This window comes from Entamoeba invadens, assembly GCF_000330505.1.
Source record: "Entamoeba invadens IP1 unplaced genomic scaffold scaff_1105074726521, whole genome shotgun sequence".
NCBI lineage: Eukaryota > Evosea > Mastigamoebida > Endamoebidae > Entamoeba > Entamoeba invadens.
The window spans coordinates 40,877-56,184 of record NW_004440443.1 but is presented as its reverse complement, the minus strand read 5'-3'; the positions used below and the strand labels follow the sequence as shown (position 1 = coordinate 56,184).

The following is a 15,308-nucleotide window of genomic DNA, read 5'->3' as shown; positions in this document are numbered from 1 at the left end:
ACAAATATCATAATTATTGAGGGAATGTCAAAGTGTCTATTTATATTAGGTTTATTAAAAGTAATATAAGCTTGTTTAGACGTAAAATAATAGGAATAATCAACAAATTGAAATGCCATTAATTAAAAAACTATTTATAAACATATTGTATATTTTATAAAAAAATAAACAATAATATATAGTTTCAATTAACACTTTAATAGGATAGACGTTCGAATTAGTCTTCAGGTGTGTGTTTCGTTTAGCCATTATAACGACCACAAGGAACGTCGTGGTTTCAACTCTCGCGTTATAACCCCACTTCAAACACACCCTCTCATTGACGTTTCATGTCATTACAATTATCTTTTGTTTGATTTTAAACTTTGTATTATCATTATTATTCAACAATACAATGTTCACCAATTGCGAACCTTTTCGTGATTAATGTCTTTCGCTCTTATTTATAATTTAACAAACATGTTTCTTGTCTTGACAGAGATAAAATGATTTGATTATTCGGTTTTGAGTTGTCCTTTTATATAAAATAAAAAAAAATAAAGATACTTTTTGTCAATTTGTTTAATGACATTGTACAAATTCGAAAAGATATTATCAAATAAAATCTGCCAAAAAACTTGATAATTAAAAAAATACTATAAATATTAATAAACAATTATAAAATAATTGTAAAGAATTAATACAAAAAGAGAAACAATATTGAACACGTTTCGAACTTTTTTATTTATACAAACACCCGAAAGTTATGAAATTATAAAATTGAATTTCAGAAACTATTTAAACACATTTTTAATCGATATTTTTAAATTTAAAATATTTTAGTAAATTTTTAATATAAATGGTTGTTTTTCCGTTCCATATAACATTTCAGTATTTTCAAATTCATTAATTTATTTCGTATTTTATAAAAATAATTACAGTAACAATTCTATATGCCACTTTTGATTGGTCAAAAAGACACACCGATAGAATTTTTACTGTATTATATTAAATTATAAATTTAATTTATTATATATATTAATACAATAAATATATTTACTTTAAAAATATTAAATTATGTACTAAAATTATAACAAAAAAGTAATTCCTTTTTGTCTAAAAATATCACTTTTCTATATAAAATAATTAAATAATTTGATATTAGTTAAGTAAATACAATTTATTATTAAAGAAAGTTGATTTGTCGTAATTAAAACATTTTATTTATAAATTAGTTGTTTTTGATATATAAAAAATAATTTTATTAATTAAATAAATTAATGTTTTTCTAATCGAGGCTTTTTTTCAATAAATAGCTTCTTATTGATACCTTTCATCTCGTTTTTTTCCTTCACTATTTTTTCACATTCCAATCTATTTTTTCTATCCAATGTGTTCTCAAGAGCAACACGTGTAGATGTTGTTGTTTTTGGTTCGGACATTTTCCCCAAAAATTTGCACACTTCCCTGGCACTATTTATTTCAACCCTGGCTACACCTATTACAAAATCTGATGGGTTGAAATCGGGATCACTTCTTTCTATTAATAACAATTCGGCATCATTAGGAATGTGTGGTGAAAAAGTAATACCAGCTTGTTTGAATGCACTAATTATGTTTTCACCATTTGCGACACATTCCCAAGAGTAAACAAGCTCTTTTATTTTTTCTTCTTCGGACATGTGTGAATATTTTTTTAAAACATTTTTAAACTCTTGAGAATCCATTTGTAAAATTTTCCCAGTTTTTTCATATTTTTTACCTTCCTTTTCCATTAAGTTAAATTTGTGTTGAAGAAAATTGGTTTTGTCTCCCAAAAAGGTTTTTTGAATCCCGAAAATTCCCAAGTCCATCGGCTGACATAAATGGGAACTATGGGGAACTTCTCTGATTATTTCGACACAATTTTCCATAAATAATTTTTCTATTTCTTCGGAAAAGTGACCCGAAAATCCATCAATAATGAGGTAAGCTTTTGTGTCTTGTCTTACACCCATGTAGTCGCGTTTTACCCTAATATTCGGGAAAAAAACTTTTTTCAACCACAAAGTATAAAGTTTTGTATTTAAAACTCCCGATTTTTGATGTCGTATTAAAGCCCGACTTTTTAGTGAAATAATTGTTTCATCGGCTATAGATAGCCTTTTTGTTACAACTAGCGGAATCATTTTTGTGCCATCAAGACAACCACAACATAGCATACTTGTTCTTGAATTGTCTCGTTCAACTTCATTAAAAACATATTCACCCGTACCAACTTCCACGTAAACCAATTTGGAACGAGCATCAACCCATTGGTCAAAACCGACCTCGTCAAGGTTGTAAATGAGCTCAAAACGGCATCCGTCTATTTTTTTCTTTAATTCCGTATAATATTGCAAAATAGACTCTTGTGTTACTTCTGCGCGTTTTAGTTCCATAACTGGTGCAATTTTAGGCTCAATTTCGAAAACATGTGTAATTATTTTGTGGAGTTGTTTGGTTCCTATTTTTTTGCCGAAATTTTCATAAATAAAACAACTTGTTTCTTCTTGACTCGCTTTTTTTGTTTTTCTATTTTTAATAGCTTTTTGAATTTCCTCAATTTCTTCATCATTGAGGATCCTTTTTCTTCCCTTTTCGGGTTTTTTATCCAAAATTTCTTCTTTTTTAATTTTGTTAATTTGAGACCTCACACTTCTATTTTTAGAAGTTCCAAAAAAAATTTCTAAAGCATTTGTCATTGAAAGATTTTTGGACTTTAAAATAATTGAAGTATTTTCGGGTAATCTTTCCAAACAATATCTTACTTGATCTCGAAAATAAACAAAACGAAATTAAAATGTTCGTCAAGTTGTTTAAAAATATCAATAATAGAGGGAAATTTTTTTTAAATACTCAATAATGCGAGTCGAGCGAGGTACGACGGGACCTTTCATGCTTTTGGAAAGGCTTTCGATCTTTTCGTCTCGAAATTTATATTTATACTTTTGATGGGGAATTTTTGATGTATCAATTGGTTTGGACATGAATGTGTTATTATGTTTATTGGTGTTATCATTGTCTTATATTGTTGTTTTTAACTTATATTCATTACGTTGTTGGTTAGACGTTTGTATTTTATTTATTTTGTTTACCATTCTTTATTCTAAAAAGAAAGTTATTAACTCTAATCTAATGTATGTTCAAGTTAGTTCGTTTTTAATATTTTAAGAAAAATACTTAATAATATTTTAATAATATTTTGATAATTATCAATTATATTTTAGATTACTAAAAACGTTTTGTTTTATGAGTTTTTAAAGAGTTGCTTTGTTTATAATCTTATCAAACAGTAACAAAACCAATTCTCTTTTTAATTATTAATAACTATAATTATAGTATATACTTGAACAAAAAATGAAATAAAACCATAAAATTACTTATAAAATGCACATAAAGTGCCATCCAAAGCCTTTAATTTCTTTTCGATCGTTTTTATTGAACTTAGCAATACACGCAAATTTAAAGGATGTCATGTTGAAACTGTTTCAAAATGTTTTTTCCGTTGAGTTTTGCTTGAGCAACTACAACCAAAGAAGACGTACAAAGTTGTTATCAATGTGTTTTTCACCGTTTTTCTTTCTTTTTTCCTCATTAAATAATCAAAATGCAGTTTTGGCAGATTTATCTACCCGGCGGAAAAAACCGCTGCAATACCAATCACAAGCAATTTAATTAATTGTTTTTACCTTGTTTTTGTTTTGCTTCAAGTGAAAAACATGAAAAAAATACAAAAACTTAAAACCGATGCATACATTTTTTTACCAAATCAAAGCAATTGTAACACACAAACTCTCCCATAAAGCCAAGATTTACCAAAAAACAGAGAAAAAATGTGGTCTTTTTTCACGGCATAAAATTAATTCGTTAACCTCTTCTCAACAAAAAACACACAATATATTACCAGTATAGTGTTTGTTATCACCAAAAAGTTATGGCTGGCGTACTCCAGGCTAGCATGATAAAGCCTCCCCGTCTTTTTAACTTTCACCTGCACAGCGGATAAAAGCGCTGCATTACCATTCACATGTTTTTTATATTAAGAAATGCAACACAAAATCATTTTTGCCTCAAAAAGTTGAATTTTTGAGCATTTCAGGGCAAAAAACACTGAAAACCCGGATGGACACATGCAAAGTCTTTTTACCGCTGCAAACGTTTTAATTCAAAACATTCGTCTTATTACCATTTTATTTACCATATTTCATGTTTTGCTTCAATTTTATTAAAAAATTTTGAAAAAAGGAAGTGAAAAAATAGAACGAGTTGTTTATCGCTTGTTCGACGGGGACTCTAAAAATGACTGGGAGTGGAGACGCTCAACTTCTAGACATGTGGTACTTCAATATGTCGTTTTTAAGTTTGGCCATTAAATGCAGTTCTGAACGAATGAGGAATCCGTTCGTACAGGGTGTGAAATTAAGGTGCACCCCTTCTTTCGTAAGTGACGGTGTGAATCGTTCAATCAAAAATTTAAGCCTTGTAAATTGAGACTGACATTGTTCAGGGTGGTTGAGTGCCCACTGTTGAATATCCAATAAAAGATCACCTTTTATTTTGAAAAAAAAAGAAAAAAAACTCGTAGGGGGTGTGAAAATAAGGTGCACTCGCGGGGTTTCGATTTTAAGTTTTTGTATTTTCGCAAAAAATGGAAATTTATGTTGAAAAAAATAATAAAAAAATGAGCAAAAAATTCGAACTCTTTCTGGGATTTTTGACAATAAATTGTCCTCAATGAAGATTTTCGAAGAAACAAATTGAAACTCTTCGTGTTTTATCTCAGCAAACTCAACTTTCTTTAGCAATAAAAAACAATTTACACATTGACTTTCACAACTTGGGCAATTTTTTTGAATAAGTTTTTCTTTGTAAACCTCGTTTTTTTGAATCATATCACAGAATATTGGAAAACATATCTATACAACAAATTATAAAACAATTAATAAAAAACTATAAATTTGACTACATCGCTTTTTTTCTTGCAGCGCTTTTTTTCCACCCCTTTAGGTAAAAGAAAAAAATAAAAATTTATTATTATTACGTTTCTGTTTTGAACGTGTTAAACAAGGAAAAATATAAAATCATCTGAAATTGAATTAATACCCACATAAAAACAAGTCAATTGAAAAACAGGAGCGTTATTTTAAGTGCCAATTCGATACGAATAAAATTATAAAAATTAAATAACTTAATTTGAATATAAAAGTATCACTTCAGTTGTATAACAGCAATACTCTTAACTGCTGTGGTACTAAATTTAAATAGTAGTTTCTTAAAACTGATACATTTAAATTTTATTATCAATTCATTGTAAGTCAAAGACATGTCTGACCCAAATGTAAACAACTTTTTACTTTCGATCTGGTTAGTAGCAAACGCCTCAGTCCCTTTTGCTGTTTTTAACATGACTTTCATCGGATCGAACGCTCCATTATTCTCAAGAACAAAGATGAATGCTTTGTGGTCACAAATGCATTTTTGTTGTTTTGTAATCTTTTCATAGACGACACCTCCAAATTTATTATTTAAATTGTCTTCTATTAAAATGCACAACTTTTCTTTCTGCATGATTCCTTTACAGAAGAATTCTTTAATATTGGAATACTCAGATGCCTTCCCCTCAAAGATGATATCAGAGACTTGAAGGCCACTCATCTTTTCTATTTCTTTCCTCTCAAGCGAATTCATCATTGAAAAAGTTTCTGGGACAATTCTTTGCTGTTTGATTTCCTTCAGTCGTGTTTCTTTATTTTCGTTTAACAATTCAATGGTGTTGTCGAGCAATTTATTGTACTTGGCATAAACCCTTTGGATTTTGTTATTTTCTTCTTCTAGGGTTTGGAAGAGGGTTGTTGTCAAGTTTTTAAATTCCGCTATACTTTGTTCGTATTTTTTTGAAATTTCAACTTCTGTTTGTAATTGTTGATATGTCTTTGAAAGGTATTCGAGACGAAATAAAGTCGACCCATTAACTTCTTGAAGGAAATCTGGTGTGCCACACATCACATTAAATTCGGAAGCGTAATGATTGAGTTGGACAAATTTAGTAAAGAACAAGTCAATAATAGACTGCTCCATTTAACACCTTTTCAGTTGAAGAGTCTTGTATTGCTTCTATTTATGATTTTGAATAGAATCTTATTATAATACATTTTAATTTCACATTTTTTATCAAAATATATGTCAAAAAGTAAAATAGGGGTCATTCCGATATTATATATTTTGAAACAAAAATAATGTCATGTAACGTAAAATTTTAATTATATCGGAAACGGCCTTTCGGTTTTTTATTGTTTGAAAATAAAAAAAATACATTCCAGTCGCAACACAACTCAATAGTTAAATTTAATACTAAAAATATTATAATTATAGTATAAACCTGACATCAATTTTTTAAATAAATTTTTAAAGTTGTGTTACATCTTTGAAAGGAAAAAGAAATGGAAATCATCGCCAAAGAGGCACAAACCCTATGTGAGAAGTTACTTACAGAGAACATCAAAAATGCGTCACAAAGTGAATTTACCAAATTTGAAGATAACACCCAATTAAGTTTTGATAAAAGATATGAGAAAGCAGAAACACAATATGACATTTTAGACGAGAAAGTAAAACGATCGAAAAAACACCAAAAGACAATTGAAGACTCTATTTCTATTTTTAAATTATTTATAAAAACCCTTGAAAATGAAAATGCCAAAATATTACAACTTTATGAAGAGCACAATCGAGTGCTTGACATTCTTGAGAAACTTGAGACGCAAAAGTGTCAAGACAAAATTGAGAAAATCAAACAAATGAAAATACAGACGTCTCAAAAGGCACAAGAAGCTTCATCTCTTCAAGTCACTCCAAATGGTGGCAACTGTTTCTTAACTTCACAAATTGAAAGTTTGACATCTAAAAATGTGAAACAAGTCATTTTCTATGACACAGCTAAGAACAAAGATAAGATCAAAAATTTCTTCTGCAACAGTGTTGTTGGAAAACAAAATTTGTGTGTTGTAGTGGAAGACAATTATTCCAATGTCTTTGGTGGTGTGTTCTATGAAAAGGTGACGAAAGTGAATGACTTCATATCAGACAAAAATGCTTCTATTTTCACAATTAAAAGAAATGGAGCGTACTCGGTGCAAAAATTTGCAATTGGACAAACAGAAGAATGTTTCAAAAGAGCCTTTATCGTTAATTCAGACCGCCACCCAACGTGTTTTGCATTTGGCATTGGTTATGATATTGGGGCGATGATTGTGGATGGTGAAATGGAAATGTCTTTTACTCAAAAGTCATACACTGCACCATGTGGGTGTTTCATTAGTGGAGAAAAGAGTAAACTGAAACAAATTTGGGTGTTACAATTAATTTAATGTTGGAAGTTTCGCAGTTTTGAATTGAATTTATTAATTTCAATTAATAAATAGTTAATATCAAGGAATGAGTATTATTTAATTTATAAAATGAATATAATGATTATATTTTTAATTATGTAATATTATATATATTACACAGCATTTATGCAAATGTCTATTTTTTCAAAAATGACAACTACACTTTATTGATATTATTATTGAACATTAAAAGTTATAACAAACAGTTTGATTGACAACAATTGTATATATAAAACAATAATGGTGGTGAATTTATTTTATTGTTAATTTACACATTATATTAGTTATTAACTATATGAAAACCATACACAATTTAAATTATTTAACAATGTATATAACCAAATATATATTATTTTTAGCTTCTCCAAATTAAAAAGTTACAAACAAATTAATTTTATTTAAAAGTTAATAAAGCAAAATATCATTATTTTATTGTTAAATTTTTATAATTTGAATAATTTGAATATAAGTCCAAATATTTTTAATATTTGGTATGAATGAATACAGAAACAAAATATGTTTTAATGTACAGAGTTTGTTAATCAATGTTCTCAGTTTGAAATTTCTCCTTTTTTGGTTTTTTGTTCAATTGTTCATCATTTTTGACTTCTCCAAAATACTTGTTCACCTTTTTCATTGCCTTTTCAACAAATTTCTGAACTTGATCATTTTCAGGAGTTTTGTTCGCAATGCGGAATTCAGAAGCAAAGAGTTGTTCAAAGTATGGTTTTAATTGTGAGTGATTCATCCTTCTGAGTGTTTGAAAGTCGAGTCTTTCCATAAAGTTGTTTGGTTTTCAAAGATTTAAACAAACAGTTTAAATAATAAATAATTGTTTCCTAATTTTTTTGTTTAAATAATAAAAAATTTTTGAATTGTTTATAAATTAATAAAATGTTTCAAGCAGAGTAAAAAATGTCAAAAGATTAAAATGAATGTTTTTTTAATAAATCGAAGTTAAGTTACATATTTTTATTTTTTCCATAACAAAGGTAATATTTTTAACTTTCAGGTTAGGATTTTAATTACAATCTATTTGATAAAATAGATGATTTAAAAAACAAATTAATTTCGATACTATAGCATATTTTATATTACTTTTATATACATAAAAATGTTTGTACGTATTATTTATGTTCCAATCCATTTTAATTAAAGTTTTTACACTTTTTTGAATAAAATAATATTATTGCATAACATATATTATATAATAATTCAACTAATTTAGTTATGATATTATATTAGTATTTAATTAATTATTTCAACTCTTTTAAAAATTATATAATATCCATGTTAAAATCAATGAATTAGTGACAATTTCATATTGTATTATCAAAGTAGATACACTTTTTATTTTAATCCACAATAAGTTAACAATATAACCAATATTAATCAAAACTATTTATTGAATTATAATGATCATTATTAAAATATAGTTAATTTATTTAATATTTTTATTATAAATAAATAACTCTTTTAAAACCAAAACTACTAATAAATATATTAAATATAATATACAAATGTACCATATAATACATAGTAAAACTAATAGTATTTAAATAATACAATGAAATTAACGAGCAAATAATAATGTTTGTTTTTAACTAAAAATATACTAAACTAATAATTACATTGTTTTAGCTCCAAAACTAACTTTTGTTATTATTAAAATGGATCATCAAAAACCATTTTTGTCTTTTTTGCAGAATTTATATTAGTCCAAATAACAAGACCAAAGATACCCATTACTCCAACTAACATCAGTATTTCCTCTATAATAGAAACAGATTTGGGAGTTATCAACACTACCGTGGTTAAATCACTTTGTGTCCGACATACCCCACAGTCTGAATTTAAAGTGTTGTATTCTTCATATTTGTAAACACACCCACATGTGGGGGATATCTCATTTAAATCTTTAGACTGCAATACACAACATTTGTGCTATTCATTATTATAAATTTTCAAATTTATCGAACAATGAAACACAAACTTCATATTCAAATTGTTTGACATCTTCAATGACATATTTTTGAAACAGATTTTGTTTCGGAACATTCACAAGGAACAAAGATACTATTAAAAGAAATACCATCATACCTTTTAATACCATATCTATATACATCCTTTCTGATCTTTGAGATACATAGAAGTACACTAAATACCCCAAGACCAAAAATGAAAAGAAGACGCTCATGATTGTCACTATTAAATAACAAAGTGCAGATCCCAATACAACTGTCCGGTCTTCTCCATAATAATTACTCATACTATATAATGCCCACAATTTGGATATAGCACCCATTGTTGAAAATATCTATGTGTCAGTATTAAGTAATTATTATAGAATTATTATAGAATTATTATAGTATTTAATTATTATAATATTATAGTATTATAGTAAAATTAATTATATATATATATAACATTGAAATTACACACAAGAAACAAGATTTCAAATACATTAAAAACGTTAAATCCAAAATGATTAATAATACACAAAGAAGGTTTTAAAATGTCTAAGAAACAATTGTTGATGTGTGTTCAATTGAATTATACTGATTAAGATATTTAAAAGTAAAAAATAGAACAAACAAAACACATTACAAAATAAACTGCTCCAAGCACTAAAAACACTTTCTTTGATTTTGAAGTCATTTTGTGTTTGATTGAATTGGGCATTGTAGTTTTGTTATAAAAAGTTTGACAAAACTTTTCTTTAAATTGTTCAACACGTTTTTGTCTCTTTCCTTCATTTTTTCATTTTGTCTTTATATAAACAAAATGCAATCCATCGTGTTTGATGTTCTGAACGCATTTTTCATTAAAAAGACAATAATATTGGACTGTCTGTTGGTCTCTTTTTTCTTAAAAAACCAACTGCCTAAAAATCAGAATAAAAACACAAGTTAAGAATATTATTAATATTATTAATATTATTAATTATTTTACTATATATTAATAATTTAAAATAAATAAATTTCATAAATAAAAATCTAATAATAGAAGTTACACAGAAAACCCAAACTGAGGAGATTTTTTGAAAAATAACAATAACTTAAAAACAAAATGTTGGATTTGAGGTTTTCAAAATTTGTTCGAAATATATATTATTATTATTGTAAAGATTATTTACTTCGATTTTAATTAATATGGTTGTAATAAAATAGAAGAATAAAATTTGGGTTAATTATATTTTGAATGGGTACAAATAATAATTTATTTTTACTGTTTATTGGCAAAGGTATTAAAGTTAATAGATTTGTTTATAATAATTATAAATGTATCAATCAAATGTTATTTTTCAGAAACATCAGATGATATTTTAGATGGAAATACACTCAAAAGTGATTTATACTTGTGATTATTTTTTAATTAAAAAGTACTATATAATAATGACAAAATTAAAGTTATTTATCAAGTAATATATATATATTTATATATATCTGTTAAGTATCGTTATCGTTATCGTTATTTTATATTATTATAAACGTGTTATTTTAAATATAGGAGAATGAAAAATAAATTTAAGTTTGTCATTTTTTTCAAATTACAAATTTATTTGTTTATAAATTTCAGTCGTTTTTTATTCAAATAATAAAATGAATGAGTGGATTTTGATTGGACATACATCAGACAGTAATTCAATTAAAAGTAATTATAAAAATGAAATAACAATAAATTCCAAAAACTAATATTTAAGGTTTTATTATTTTAAATCGATACTTTTATATAAAATTATAACAATATTTGACCAGTTATATAAAAAATACACTTAACATTGAAATGATATTGTTTCGGTGTGTGAGTTAATATTATTTATTTTTTGTTAATATTATTATTATTTATTATAATCTTTGGAATATATTATTGATGTTATATTCACATAATTATGGCAAGTTTAATGTTGTTAAGTATAAACAATAATCAACTATTATAAGTGTTTTTTAAATTATGATTATTATTAACTTACAAGCCAATGAAAATATTTTTTTGGTATAAATACTTTTAGTAAATAAAATCACAATTAAAAATACAATAAACTATTTTTTAGATAAAGTCTAAAGTCTACATATAGTGCATTTAAACAATATTATTAACATTACTCTTTAAATTATTACAAATCTAATATAAATTATCATCGATGGAGAAGTGGTTAAAAGATGGATATTATTTATGAACTACTTTATAATTAAATATGAAAAATATCATTAATAAATCAAGAATAAGTAATAATTCTTCATTGATATTAAAAAATGAATAAAAAGTTTAAGTTTGTAATTATACAACAACACTTTATAGTTTCATAAAATTGAACTGTTTTTCCACCTTTTCAAATAATGTTGTATCTACAAACACTGACATTTGAATAGTTTTATTCAATTTATAAATAAAATTTATATTTATAATTCAAAAAGGATACACTATGACTGCCAATTTAAATAAACAATAATAATATATAAAACGACAGTAACATAGAAAAAAAAAACGGATTAATTGATTAGCAATGTTCAACAGATCATTTCTTGAACACAACAACAAGCACAATGATGATGATGATAATGATGATCAAAGCAATGGCAATACCAACAGTAGTTCCGATAATAGTCCACTTACGACTTTCACACCGCATTTGTCGAATATGTTTCGAAGTGTCATCGGCCTCTTGGACTTTTTTGTCCACCGCCTCTGCGTTCTCTTTAATCTCTTTAATGTTCTCCGTCTGCTTTTTCACATTTTGGTTTTCCAGTGTCGCAAAGGTGTACCCCGCTTGTGCCGTTACATTCAATGTGTTCGCCGTCTCGTTCTCGTCTTTCACTAGCATTTCGTGGGTATCCTTTTGAGTAAATTCTACGAGTCATGTGTATTCTTAAACATAATAGTAAGTAAACTAATAATACTATACCGCGATAGTCACAAAAAAGGGACTAAAATGTATTGAATATAGCTTTATTTAACTATAATCAAATTAAACAAATAATTATTAAAATGGGAAGAAGAAATATAACAAAATTGAGTTAAAAATATAAGAGAAATATAGTTTATTTATAGTTCACAATATTATAATTAATTTGGCAAAACGAATGTGAAACGATTTGTTGTATATATATGAAGTTGTATATTTTTACGTGTTTAAATCACACAAACAATTTGTATAATCACGTATAACAATTAATACCATATTTTTAAAAATTGTTTTTCGATAATTCGTTTTGTTAAAAATTATAATTTTTTAAAACACATAATATAATCACCCTTTCGTTTTGTGATTTGAGAACTTTTTATTTGAAAACAAACTTTCGTCAGCATCAAATTCTGTTGCAGTCATACTATTGATTTGTAAGATCAAAGATATTTAGTTATAGTGGGGTTGTTATATTTTTTTAATTGTTATTTTTGCTATGATTTCTGGTTTCATTTTTTTAAAAAGACAGTGTTGAAAAGAATTTTAAGTTGTGTTTTAAGTTTATTGTATTATATTTTATAATTTATTATACTACTAAATATAGTATCACTAGTTTGTCAAGAACTTTTAACATTTTTTTTTTATTTTGAAGTTGATTATTTGATATGTTAATAAATAGTTATTTAGCAAGAATTAAAAGGAACTTAACATAATTTATGTTACTAGTTTATTTTTATTATTGTTTATAGTTAAATTTTTTTTTAAAATTAAATCGGAGATAAATCATATTTTTGAATATTTTTATCAATTATAACTATTGATTTAGTAACTTATATAATAAATTTATTATTATTAATCTTTGTTATATTATTATAATTATTTTAATTAAATCATATAATAATCAGTCACATTTTTTTAATAATGAATATATATATAAAAAACATTCAATAGTGTTGTCAATTCACATTTTTACAGATAAATACCATCACCTATATTTTCATCTATTGGTATTAAAAATTTTAATTGATAGTGTAATAAAATATCAGTTATTTTAAAAATTAATGATAATCAATATTATTATTTAACAAGTTTAAGTTTTTTTAAAAAACATAGATATTAACACTTATATTATCAACTCTGTGTTTAAAAACAATTATATTACAATATCTTTATTAAATAATTACAACACATATAATTTTACATATTTTAACAACAAAACATCGTTGAATAAGATATTTTGTGTTTATTGTTTCATTTTTCATAACACCATATGAAAAAATCCAAAATGATAAAAAATAATGAAATAACATACTTTAATGATTAAATTTGTATTTTTATTCACATTTATTTTATGAAATTATTAATTTGTAATAATTTTTTGTATTATTTACATACAGATATACAGTTGGGTTATTAAACCTTCGCCCAGCAAATTAACCTTAGCCCAAAGAAAAACCAATTTATTTCTATTGTTATATTAAAATAATAAACTATACCTAAATAAAAGTCAAATTTCCAAAATATTTGTTTTTTTAGTAAAAACCCGTGTTTTTAAAGAAAAATATAGGAATTTCTTTGGGCTAAATTTCATTTTCCCTACTGTATGTTTAAATGTTACACGAAACAATAATTTTATTATATCATATGTTTAACCAAAAATACTTTGAATAAAAACTTTTTAATTAGTTTTATTTGAAAAGTTTTCTTCGACTGTCATTTTCTCAAATGGAATTTCTTTTCTTTTATTACATTTTTGAACTCTAACGAATATCGAATAACATATCATACACAACATAGAAACAATTCCAAATCCAAGAAACCCCAGACTGAGATGGTAGCTTAACAAGGATTGAGGAGTTTCTTCACATTTTGGACATAACATACCATAATTCACATAATAATAAGGAATAATATAAGTTAAACCCATTACAAGGTTTGATATGAAAAAGATCAAAATAGAAGAAATTCTTGTTGCTTTTGATATATCACCTCGCCATTTTTTGAAAGATAAAAAGAAGAACACAAGAGGAAAAGTCAGAGATATCAGATACGTCATGTTACCAAAGAAAGAAATGGTAACCTTATCATATTCTTTTGTTTTTATAAACCCAAAGAATATGTTTGTAATGATTACCAAACACACAACCCATGCAATCTATATGTCATTAAGTCAAATAAAAAATAAACTTATTATAATAACAAACAAGAGAAACCATGCCAGTTAAAAACAAAACAGCAATTGAAATATATTTTGAAGAGTTAGTAGTTAACATTGAATAATTTATTCGATATTAAAATTTTAGAGTATTCATGTTTTTATATAATTTGTTGTCCTGTTTCATGACAAATACAAACTAAATGAAGTTTCTAATTTTGGAAATTTCATAATTAAGAATTCATTTATAAGATTATTTTGATGTTTTAAATATTTGAATTTCAAAAACATAACATTTTATAAGTTATTATAAACTCGAAATAACCTTATTAATTATAAACAGATTATAAGTGATGATTCGTATAAAAATTCAACTTTATAAGTTATACTTCATGTTATTCATAAAATATAATATTTATTATTTCAACAATAATTGTATATTTTTTGGTAATTTATATTTTACCAAATTATAATTATAATTTACTCAAAACAGAAAATATAGTTAAAAACTACACTAAAATATGTAAATTCTTATTGACTAAAACTTAACGGTTAGAACTCCCTGTTGTAAATAGTTGATGTTTTAGTGGTCTTAAATATGAATTAAACTGTTTAAAATATATGTATATATAATTTTGTTTATTACGCATTTCTTCTTGTGTTTATTTAAATAATTAACACCTAAAAAACAATGTTTTTTAGGTGTTAATTAAAATATCTTAAAAAAATGTTTTTGCTTTAAAATGTTTTAAAATTTACGTTTTTAAATATAATTTCACTAATTCAAAAAAAAGGGAAAATGTGTATTGTAATACACACGAAAAAACCCCGATAAACAAACAAATATTTTAGTAACAAA

The 15,308-nt window shown here is 25.2% G+C and overlaps 3 protein-coding genes across 3 annotated transcripts; 1 reads left to right on the top strand and 2 right to left on the bottom strand.

Moving 5' to 3' along the window:
* Positions 1–5,208: 5,208 nt before the first annotated feature.
* On the bottom strand, positions 5,209–6,078 carry EIN_480870 (hypothetical protein; the record flags this gene model as incomplete). Its single annotated transcript, XM_004257881.1, has 1 exon — positions 5,209–6,078. One exon carries the CDS (start codon positions 6,076–6,078, stop codon positions 5,209–5,211), a length of 870 nt encoding a protein of 289 aa, XP_004257929.1.
* A 362-nt stretch (positions 6,079–6,440) lies between these two features.
* On the top strand, positions 6,441–7,367 carry EIN_480860 (hypothetical protein; the record flags this gene model as incomplete). Its single annotated transcript, XM_004257880.1, has 1 exon — positions 6,441–7,367. One exon carries the CDS (start codon positions 6,441–6,443, stop codon positions 7,365–7,367), a length of 927 nt encoding a protein of 308 aa, XP_004257928.1.
* Positions 7,368–11,907: 4,540 nt separating this feature from the next.
* On the bottom strand, positions 11,908–12,213 carry EIN_480850 (hypothetical protein; the record flags this gene model as incomplete). The annotated part of the gene is made up of 1 exon (XM_004257879.1): positions 11,908–12,213. The coding sequence occupies one exon, from the start codon at positions 12,211–12,213 to the stop codon at positions 11,908–11,910; it is 306 nt and encodes a 101-aa protein (XP_004257927.1).
* Between the last annotated feature and the right edge of the window lie 3,095 nt (positions 12,214–15,308).